This window comes from Muntiacus reevesi, chromosome 2 (assembly GCF_963930625.1).
Source record: "Muntiacus reevesi chromosome 2, mMunRee1.1, whole genome shotgun sequence".
Lineage (NCBI taxonomy): Eukaryota > Metazoa > Chordata > Mammalia > Artiodactyla > Cervidae > Muntiacus > Muntiacus reevesi.
The window spans coordinates 75677936-75688874 of record NC_089250.1 but is presented as its reverse complement, the minus strand read 5'-3'; the positions used below and the strand labels follow the sequence as shown (position 1 = coordinate 75688874).

Sequence of the window (10939 nt, the reverse complement as noted above, 5' to 3'; positions counted from 1 at the left end):
GGGCTAAACCTCGTGGGAGGAAGCTTGAGGAGTAACAGGATATTCACATGGTCCTGGAATGTCTCCCCGCAAGATACAGATTAAATACAAAAAGGGAGAAAGAGGAACTTTATCCACCTTAACCAAGCGGTCAAAGGGGGCATCACCAGGAATGGGACAGGCTGACGTCACGTGCTGCTTGCCCTGGGCAGCGCACAGCCCGGCCGCTGTGGTTCTGCCTACAGCATACAGCCGATTTTATCCACAGGGAAGCGTCAGGAAAGTCCAGACTGGGGGACCTTCCGTGGAAGACCTGACCCGAACTCTTCAAAAATGTCAGTCACAAAAGACCAAGGAAGGAGTTGTTCCAGAATAAGAGAGAGCAGAGAGATGGGACAAGGAAACTTAACGCGTGATCTGGACCGCTCCCCACCCCCACCCACTAAAGTGCTATGGAGAACATCACTGGGACTTGGGGAAGCTTGACTGTGACTGTGGATTGAATAATAGCGTTGCACCAATGCTAAGTTGCCCAATTTTGATCATTAAACTGTGGTCATAGGAAAGAATGTTCCTGTCCTTAAGAAATAGCCACTTAAATAGTTAGTGGTAAAAGGGCATCATATCTACTGCTTCCTCTCAAATGGTTAAAAAAAAAGAAGTGGGAATGTGTACGTGTGTATACAGAGAGAGAAAAGACAAACTTGATGTTATTTTGAAGAATCTGATGGAAAGATTTCAGTTCATTGTACTTTCCTTGCAACTTTTCTGTCAGGTTGAAATTATTTGAAAATAAAAAGTTTTAAAGAAATGTAAAACACCTGTCTCCCTTCTCTCTCCTAATAGTCTCTATCCACCCCATTTCACCCCTACACCCACCTAGAGGTTTAGGCTTTGACGGCTTTATTGTAAATCCTCCCAGAGTTTCTGTAGGCAAATACAAACAAGAATGAAGACCATGCTCAATTCCACCCTTCTTCCCACAAAAAGGAGCATGGTCTGCATGTAATTTTTTCCCCTTAGCTAAATGTGGTTGAGTGGGGGCGGGTCCGCATCAGGACAGAAGAACCGTCACCCTTTTGATCCCCACTCCCGCCACCCCGTCCAACATCTTTAAAAAAACCCCAGGAAAAAAAATAAAATAATAAAAAAACCCCAGGAACTCGCTCCCACCAGCGCTCAGGTGTGCCTGGCACAGGCCTAGACGCCCAGCCGTCACACATTTTTCGACCCAAACTTGCACAAGGCCTCCACCCCTCTGGGCCGGCTCAGCATCATCCCTCTTGCCTTGGGCCTTTCCCTGGCTCCCAGCTCTTGTTTCTTTCCTCTTCTGACTTAGCTAAGCCCATTCTCCACCAGGATGGGGGGAATCAGTGTCAAAGAAAAGCAAGCCTCAAGGCTCCTCCACTTAAACGTCTCCATGCCTGCCCTGGGGCTCAACCAGGGTCTGATTCCTCCTCGCCACTGACCCAAGGACTGCAGGACACGGACCCTCATCAACTCTCTCGGCAGGAGGCCAAGCTTACTCCAGCCTCGGAGCCTCTGCACTTGCTGCTGGCTCCCGAGGCTGGAGGTCTCGCTTCCTCCAGGCCTTCCCTGGAAACAGCTCTGGGCTCCAGCTCTCCCGGCCTTATCAGAGGGCGCCCCACCCCATGCGCTCCGGAGCACATGCTCTCTTTAATTCCATCTTGGCACGTCACTGTAGGAAAGCAGCTTGTTTATTTAGTCACTTGTTTGTTTTCTGTCTCCCCTACTAAAACATGAGTTCCTTGAGCCCAAGGACTGTCTGTCATCTGTTCAGGGCTGTAACCCCGGGGCCTCGAACATGCGGGCCTCACTCAAACCAACTGAATGGACATCCCTTTTCTGTCTCGGGGGAGCAAGGCCCTATCATCACCCTATTTCAGGGGCAGAAACTAGAATGTCCATGGGTCCGAGAGGGCTAGAGCTTTGCTCCAGGGCCTACGAGCCAAGGGGGCGTGAGTCTGGCTCTTGACTCCCGGGATAAGGGGAGTCCGGTGCACCCACGTTGAATGCCGGCTGGGGGTTCCCATGAGGCCCACCCCTCGGGGAGTGTGTGAGAACGGTTCTTCATCCCCCACGTGTCAGCACCTACTGTGGGTAGCTGGACGCCCCCCAGAGACCTGGGACACAGTAGGCCCTCAGCACGTTGATGCCCACCCCTCACCCGCCCCCAACCCCCTGACTTCCCTTCAGGGAGGCCGGCTACAATTTGGCGATTGTTAGAGAACTTTTTTTTTTTCTCTTTTGGGAGGAAAGCTGCAAGTCATTAAGGGCTGCTCCCGGCCTGCGGGTCACCATTTCCTGTTTAGAAGAAAGAATCATCTCTCCTTTGGAACACGAAGCTCCCCCACCCCCGGCCTGGCTCTGAGGCTCCGGGGCGCCTGCGACGTCTGCCCCGCTCAGCTCCCCGCAGGAAACGGGCACCTTCAGCACCTTTTGTGCTCGAAAAGGACACTCATTTTCTCCTGGCCCCAGGAGGGCCCCAGAGGTGAGGTCACCGTGCGAGCCAGCGGGGAGTGAATTATCTCAGTCCCGGGACGCAGTGCTGACTGCCTTCCCGTCCTGTCCTCGAGCAGGAAGTAGAATGACCCCTACCCTTTGGCCTGGCTTCTCACCCTCCCGGCTCCAGCCAGCCAATTTCCTCGCATCAAAGGCCATTTGGTACCCAGCAGCCAGACAAAGGTGTGGGCCTGCCAGGGAGGCCGGAGCGGGGCCCGGAGCCCTTGGAAACAGGAAGGACATCCTCTGTCCCTCCTCGCTCACCGCATTCCACTCTCATCTGGAGCAGTGGCCGCGCCCTCTCCAGAAGACCTGCCGGGCTGGGGAAGGCCCCACAGCAGGCCTGCTTGATAAGACCTGGGAGCCAGCTTCCTTCCCCGGGAGCCTGGTCGACTGGAGAGCAGAACGGGGCCACAGAGGATAAGAAACCTGCATGCACAGCCCTACCGCCCACCGGCCCGCAGGTGTTTCCCGACCTCTGCATCGGACAGGACGTCCACGCTCCGAGGAAAACCCACCTGCACAAACAAGGTCCCCCGGCAAACCCAGATGGCCAAAGCCAAGACCGCGGGCTGTCGGGAGCCCGAGAGCGCCCTGCATCCCTGCCCGTCCTTCCTCCCTGAAGGCCCTTGAAAATACCCCCGCGGCGGTAAAACCAGGTAGACTTTTTATATATAAATTATATATAATTTATAAAACCAGATAGGTAAAGCCAGGTAGACTTTTTATATATAAATTAACCACTTTATTGAATATCAATAAACCGTACATATAACTATACAAAACGTTTCCTTAGTACAAAATGTCGCTTGCGATATAAATACCAGTGTACCTTTAAAAAATTGTAAACATCTTCCTCCCAGGCCCACCTGTCAGGCCCCAAAAATAGTTCTGGGAGACACAGTGGTGGGGCCACAGCGCCCCACTCGGGCCCCCAACAAGGGAAGGCAATTATTCACAGTCCCTTTGGACACGTCGCTAAATTGCCCGTGAAACAGGTGCCACCATAACACACAGGAGGTTGAAATAGCTGCCCGGGTTCGCGGGCATCCTGGCGTCAGGGGGCATCCCCGAGAGGCACCTGGGGGTGGCCACTTGCATAGTGAGGCGCACCTCCTGGAGGGGCGGCCTGGGGGTCCCTGGAGGGCAGGCCGGGGCCCCCTGAGAGGGGTGAGCTCCGAGCAACTGCACAGAAAGGCCAGCTCCATGGACGCTGGGAGCAGCGGCTGCCAGGAGGGGTCGCTGTGGCAAGCCATGCCCCCCCCCACCCCCACAGGAAGCGCTCCCACCCCTCCAAGCCCAGCGGGGCATCCAGAGGACCAGGAAATGGTCCCCAGGGTCCAGCCAGATGGCGGAGCTCAGGAGCGGATTCTGTGGAAGTGATGAGGAGGCAGGGTCCTCCCTTCTGGATCGGGGGGAGGCCGCTCCGAGCTGCAGCGAGGGCCCCGAGAGGCAGAAGGAGCCTGAGAGTCAGCGCGGCCCCCCTGAGCAGCCCGACTCTTGGTGCTTGTGGAGCAGGGACATTCGGGAGAAGGTTCTGGAACATGTCTTGCACTGGTACTTCTTGACATCCGAGTGGGTCTGGAGGTGGGCCCGGAGGTTGGAGCGGTCGGCAAAGGCGCGGCTGCAGTGGGGGCAGGAGAAGGGCTTCTCGCCTGGGGAGAGACGACAGAAGGGGTTGGTGGAGGCGCAGTCACTCGGGAGGACAGCTGACGTCTGCTGACATCCCCAGCCACCCCCAGCCTCTGCCTCCCAGCTCACCCCAACCTTGAAGGGCTCCCATGACCCAGAGAAGCCAGAGGCCTGGATTCAGCAGGGAGCGCTGCCACGTCCCACTGTGTGGCCCTGAGCAAGTCAGCGGGCTTCTCGGAGCCTCCGTTTGCTCATCTGTAAAATGGAGCCGTTCAGCCCCCACGCACAGGGGTTGGTAATTGAGAGAAGGCGAATCAAGTACCTTTCCTGCCCTGCCGGCAGGAGGAAGTGCTCAACAACGCGGCAGTAACAGCTGCGTGTTTGCTGAACACTTTGTGCCAGGGAAGGTGGAAGCACTTCCCGCTATCTCATTGAACCCCACCTTCATCCTGAGTTGAGGGATGGAGAAACTGAGGCACAGGGAATATGCAGGGTCTCAGAAAAAATCAAGCAGCCCGACTACAGCGCCCTTGGTTTTAACCACTACAGAGACCTTAGTTAAGGAGGCTGAAATGGGTGTTTCTTATTATCACCCCTGTATTGCCTTCCTGCGGGGACAAAGCTTAGCTTAAGACTGAGCTTAAAAACCCCCCTCCCCCCTCCCCAGGTCACCCCTTTTCACTGCTTCCCCATCACTGGGATCACACTCAAGAAAAGTGTCAAGTGTGTCTGTCTCTCCATCAGAGAGAGCCCCACCCCGAATCCATTCCAAGCTTCCAACCCAACGCCCAGAACCCCCAAGGGGCTACAGAAATCTTTTAACCTTATGACTTTTTTTTTTTTTTTCCTTCTCAATTAGCAATAATCGCGCCTCGGATAAACCTCATTGGCTACGATACTGCCACTGCACAAAGCTAACCTTATGACTTTTTAAAAAAGAATCCCACCTGAGGCCCTCATGCCACCTGCCCGGCCAGGCTGTATTGGGAAGAGTCTTGCACTCAGGGCTGGGTACACGGCAGGAGCGCAATAACGGCCTGGACAACAATGTCTTTTTTTTTTTAATAAAAAAAAAAAAAGGTCTCAGAAGAGCCTGACTCCTCCATCACCACCAAACAACACCATTCAGCTTTTCATAATTCCTGTCTCATTCAAGAGACTATAACTCACATTCCAGAAACCTTACAGCAAACGCTGTTTCACTTTTCCTTGGGGCTGCGTTTCCCAAATAAAGCCAGAAGAGTAACTCATTAAATAAATACTAATCAAGCCTCTAACTCCACGCCAGGCACTGTTCTATAATACTGAATACTCTTTTCCCAGAAAAGACATTCTCCTCCCCTCCCATTCCCTAGTGTCCCGAGGCCAAGGTCCCCTAGTTAAACCCGGTGCTGAAGTGAGAGCTGGGAGTAAATGAATGCCGGCAGCCGGCCTGGGTGCCTGGGGGCACTGCGCGGCGCAGGGACACTAGGAACCGGGCCACCGGCAGAGCGGGGCCGGGGCCAGAGGACTGGGGAAGGGACGCCTGTGTAACCTGCTCTGCCATGACCGGAGCGCCTCTGCATACCAGGCCCGAAGGGTCTGGTGACTGCGTTCTACAAGTTCTTCCTCATTCACACCCTGCTCTGAGCACTCCGGGCCTGGGCTCTGCAGACCTGTAAAAGCGGATGCAGTGCCTGGGTTCCCCGCTTCCCCTCGCCCCCCTCGGGTGAGGTGCAGGAGCCCTCACTGTGGCCTATAAAGCTGGGACTTGGGCAAGTGGCGGCCTTCTCTGCGCCTCCGTTTGCTCTCCACTGAGATGGGGGTCAGGACGGCCCAGCTCTCAGGACGGCTGCTGGACTGACTGCCGCGACACAGGTGACGAGAGGGGCCTGGAGCGCATGCCTCTTTATGTTACGTGTGATTAGACACAAACCTGGACAAAGGGGCCGGCTGGATGGGATGGGATGGGATGGGTGGGTGGGTGGGTGGGTAGAGGTCTGTGTGCAGAAGCGGGAGGCCCCGCAGGCCTCCACCCCGCCACCCCGACCCGGCCACGTCTTTCTGGTGCTCCTGGCGTGTGAAATCGGCACCAGGCCGGCGGGGACAAAGGCCGCCGAGGGGGGCAGTGTACATGCGATACTCCCTGGATTAAAGGGGCCTGACACGCTGCGGGCCGGCAGCTGCGGCCCGGAACAGGTGCTGGGCACCGCTGCCCCGGGCACCTGCTCCAGCCCCCAGCCCCCGCCCCCCAGGCGCACCATTAAGGCGCACAATGGGAGGCGAGGAGGATGGTGCTGGTGCATTTCAACAGGCTTTGTGTGTCTGGGCCGTGCCTTTACATGAAAATAATGTCCGAAAGGGAGGGGAGAGAAGCTGGGAGGCTGACGGGAGCCGCTGCCCCCAAATAGAGACCCCGTCGCTGGGCAGCCACTGAGGACACAGGTCAGGCAGTTGGGCCTTTACATGTTAAAATCAGGGCTTTTGTGCACCAAGGAAGACACTGCAGCCATGGGCTGCAAGCTCTGGAGGTTGCCTGCCTCCGCCCCCACCCCCCCAGGAGGAATGACATCAATAATGCCTGCAAAATGCCAGGCTTCGCACACCACCTCGCTGACCCTCACGGCTCAGAAGTCAACCCCTGGGCCAGGAAATGCCAGAACTGAATCTCCAACCTGGCCAGGCTGACCCCCAAAACCAACAGTCATGACCCTTGAACCCTGTCTCTGAAGAGCAGCAGCCCCAAGCAGAGAGGCCTCCTCCATTCAGTCTGAAAAGGTGGATTGGTTACTTTTCTGCACTTCCGGAAAGCTAAAGGCTAGGATGGGTTCCATCTCACAAGTTTCTACACATTTAGCATTACAGTTTTTGAAATGCCAAGACATAATTGTGTTTTCTGCCAGCAAAGGAGTTCCTGGGTCTGCATGATGGGATTAAGTTTATCTGTTCAGCAGTGAGTGGGGGTGGGGAGAGCAGATCTGAGAACCATCATGATCCTATAACAAGTTATTATCAAGTGAGAAGCAGCCACTGAATCCAGACTGCCCCCTCTACAATACTACCGTAACCCACTCTGTATGATTAAGTTAGAATCAGAGAGGCTCAGAGAGTTAAATCCCATACATACATACATACACACGGCATGTACCAACGACCATCTTTGTGCCTGCTGGCATGTCTCAAGCATTTTCCCAGGTGCTTTCTGTCCCAGGTGTCTCATTTAACCGGCACAAAAACCTCACAAAGTGTTTTTATGCTCATTTCACAGAGGAGGATACAGAGGCTAAGGGAGGTGAAACACCAGCCCAAAGTCTGGGGAGGATCCCAAGGCAGGATTCAGAGCGGAGGCAGGTGGGCAGGCTGACAACATCCTGTCTGGCTAGGGTGGGGGTGGGGGTGGGGGTGGGCTAGGGGAGGGTGGAGCAGGGTGGGCCCCTTCACACCTGGCCCCAACAGCAAGGTGTTACTTATACCTTTCCCATATCCAGCTCCAACCCATTTGGCTGAGAGGAACTGAGCCTGCTGAGGGACATGTAAAAGTTATCTACTCAGCCCAAGTGCTTAGCTAATGAATGATGGCATGTTTCTGCCAAACTTCAGAGTCAGGCCCCCGAACTCTCGAGCTAACAGTCAGGAGACGGCGGGGGCCTCGGTTCCCACAATCCGAAAGTAACAGCAAAGCCCGTCTTACCAGCCCTGGCAGGGACGGCAGCGAGGATGGGGGCCGGGGGGACTCACCGGTGTGGGTCCGGACGTGGCCCTGCAGCAGCCAGGGCCTGGAGAAGGCCTTCCCGCAGGTGCTGCAGACGCAGGGCAGCGTGTGGCTCCGGATGTGCATCTTGAGGGCACCGAGGCTGATGTACTCCTTGTTGCAGTACTTGCAGTTGAAGGCCTTGCGAGACTGGGGGTCCTTGGCCACGGAGAGCCCGGTCAGCTGCTTGGGCAACTGGCCCAAGCCTGGGAAGGCAGCATAGCCCTCGGCCTCCAGGGAGGAGGCTGAAGTGGATGAGAAGGACGAAGGAGCCGGAGAGGGTGGGCTGGGGGGCTGAGAACCTTTCCCGCTGTCCTCGTCGGACAGGGAGGTCAGCTCGCCAGCCTTGGGGATCTCCTGGGGCAGGAGAGAAGCCCAGCCAATGGGCTGGGATTGGGGCGCCAAGAGAGAGTCCCAGATGAGCGTCGGCAGTGAGGCGGTGGGATTGAGGACCTCAGGCGGTGGGATGGCTGCCAGCAGGTGGGCTTGGTCGTAGGGCTGCTGGAAAGTGAGCTCTGAGTGGGGACAGAGAAGAGGGCAAGGTCAGGCGTGAGCTCAGTCAGCCAGCAGACATCAGCCTGATGTGGGCCAGGGGCTGAACGGGGCTGGTACTCAGTGCTTATCAGATGAATACCAGATTCACGACTAGGACCAGCAGTCTGAGCCCCTCTTCACCCTGGTCACCTGGTTCTCCCACTTCAACCGCCAACTCTTCCGGGAAGAATCCCCCTTCCCTAGCTCTGACTCAAGGGGGTCATTTCCAGGTAGGTCTCCATCCTCCTGAGTTACCCAAGTACCCAGCTTGAGACCAGACCCCCAGCATCCTGGCCCCTCATCTCCCCAGCTGCCAAGGCACAAAACCCCTGGGACCCCTGTCCCAGGCCCCCTCCCATACACATCTCTTCTCCCACACCCTCCCCCAAGTCCTCTGGACTCTTTCGGAGCCCTCGGCCCGGCGTCTATTCAGATGGAAGCCTCCTTGTCTCACTTTTGGGAGGGGCGCCCCTCTTCTCGGCGGCTGGTAAGTTTCAGTTTCCTCAGCCCAAGACCACCGCCCTCCAAAAACCCTCTCCACATCTCCCGGATCCACCTGACCCGAGCTTATTCGCACCCAGGCTGTTATTTTTTGACTCGACTCTGGCCCCTCGACTTCGTCCCCAAGCCCCCTGCTCCTTCAAGGGCTCTCCTCATGCAGCCTTCGCCTGCCTCCCCCAAACTCCCCTGGGGTCCGGGCACCCGGTCCCCTCACCTGGAGAAGAGTCATGCAGCTCACTGTAATTGGGTCTCCGGCGGGAGCCGGCAGACTTCCTGACGAGGAAAGAGCGCGGCATGGTGGCCGAAGCAGCGGGCGGCGGGGGCGGGGGGTGGGGGGCGGTTCTCGCCGGATCGCGCCGGGATCGCAAAGCCCTCCACCCGCGACGCCGTGCAGCTGCGCTGTGAGTGAAGACGCGCTGCCGACTCCCTTAAGTACGCCAGTCGCGGGTGGGCGTGGCCCGTATCGGTCACGCCCCTTTGTCACCTCCGCGCCAATCGAGACGCGCCTTCGCCAGAGGCCCCGCCCCGAGCAGGTGCGCTGGGGGCTGGCGGGGCTCGCGCCGCGTGGCGCTGGGAGCCGGGCGGGGCCGCGCGGACGCCGGGCCTCGGGCGCGTGCATGGGCGCCGGGCGGCGGGCTGCCGGGGGCGGGGCGCTAGGAACCCCTGGACGAGGCGGGACCCCGCTTCGGGACTCGGGCGCCCCGGCCGGCTCGGCGCGGCACGCTCTCCCGCCTCTGGCGCCCTCTGGCGCCGCGCGCCGCGGGTCTGGGCACCTGAGTTTCGGAGAGCGCCACCGCCTCGGGTGTCGAACTGGGAGGGGGGTGCCTTCGCCCGAAGGGTGCCTCGCAGAGAGCGTGGGATTGAACGGGAGCAGCGCACAGTTCGGGGGTGGGGAGAAGCAATGGACCCCTCCACGTGGCTGCTGACAGTGTGCAGTGCCACGGCCTTTTTTTTTTTTTTTTTTTGGCAAAGCTAACGGGTATCAGCTAGAAAAATGCACATACTGACTGTGTGCTCACTCACGAACCAGGCACCCCTCCCGGCGCTGGGGAGGATACAACCCTCAACGAAACACTCGGGGTCTCTGCTGAAGGGTTGCTCCCTCCCACCCACCCGCCCCTCGTCAAGTGGAGGAGACAGGCGAAGTCAGACAATTCCAATGCAGAGGGAAGTGTGTTTCGAAGCGGGGGGGTGGGGAGCGGCGGACCACAGGGCACTGTGACAGTCAAGAGGCAGGTCATTTGACCGGGGGTCGGGGCAGCCTCCCAGAGGAAGTGAAGAGAATGCCGAGGGGAGAGGCCTGAGGTTAGAGGCAGTAGCCATCTCAGAGCCATTGAGAGCCTCTCTCAGGATGGGGGTGGGGTGGGCAGGGCCTGGAGGAGTCTGGACTTTGCCCCAGGGGCACTGGAGAGCCGACGAGGGACCTGTTTGGAGTTTGGTTGAGAAAGATTACTCTGGGCAGGTGGGAGAAAGAAGTGGAGAAGGGCGGAGCTCAGGTAGTTGCCTCACTCGTCTGGGGTCATCGATACTGTGTCTAAAGAACCTGAGGCTAGGCTCCAAGGGGGGCGACACTGACTGATTCAGCTGTGGGGTGGGCCCAGGGGAGGGACAGACACCTCACCCCCAGCTCTCCTCTGGGCCCACCAGCTGTGAGGGCCATGCCTGTCCTGGACTGGGGATGGGGCGCAGGCCTAAACCCGCAGGTCTCTCCAACGTGTTCCCACCTGTGAAAACCTGTTAAGTCCCTCCACTGACCACGTAGCATGAAAGCAGGGACAATTGTCTGGATCGTTAGGTGCTGTGAACAAAACGATCATCCTTACCCAGTTCTAGCTGGGTAGGGGCGGGGAGGCGGGGGAGACAGGCCACACACAGTCACTACGAAGGACAGGGCCTCCTTACGTCTGTTTACTTCCCTTCGTGATTTTCCACCTACATCCAGAGGGAGGAGTAACGCCATGTCCCTCTGCTCCAAACCTCCTGTGTCCCTCCCTATCTTACACAGAGCAGAAGCCGAATTCTTCACCACAGCCCTCCACC

General features: G+C 57.6%; 1 protein-coding gene and 1 pseudogene across 1 annotated transcript; both read right to left on the bottom strand.

The window, feature by feature from the left end:
- Positions 1–3224: 3224 nt before the first annotated feature.
- SNAI1 (snail family transcriptional repressor 1) lies at positions 3225–9279 on the bottom strand. The gene is made up of 3 exons (XM_065919823.1): positions 9114–9279; positions 7852–8379; positions 3225–4157 (listed from the first exon to the last, which is right to left on the bottom strand). The coding sequence occupies exons 1-3, from the start codon at positions 9193–9195 to the stop codon at positions 3973–3975; spliced, it is 795 nt and encodes a 264-aa protein (XP_065775895.1). The 5' UTR covers positions 9196–9279; the 3' UTR covers positions 3225–3972.
- On the bottom strand, positions 4929–5050 carry LOC136161959 (U4 spliceosomal RNA; annotated as a pseudogene).
- Positions 9280–10939: the final 1660 nt, after the last annotated feature.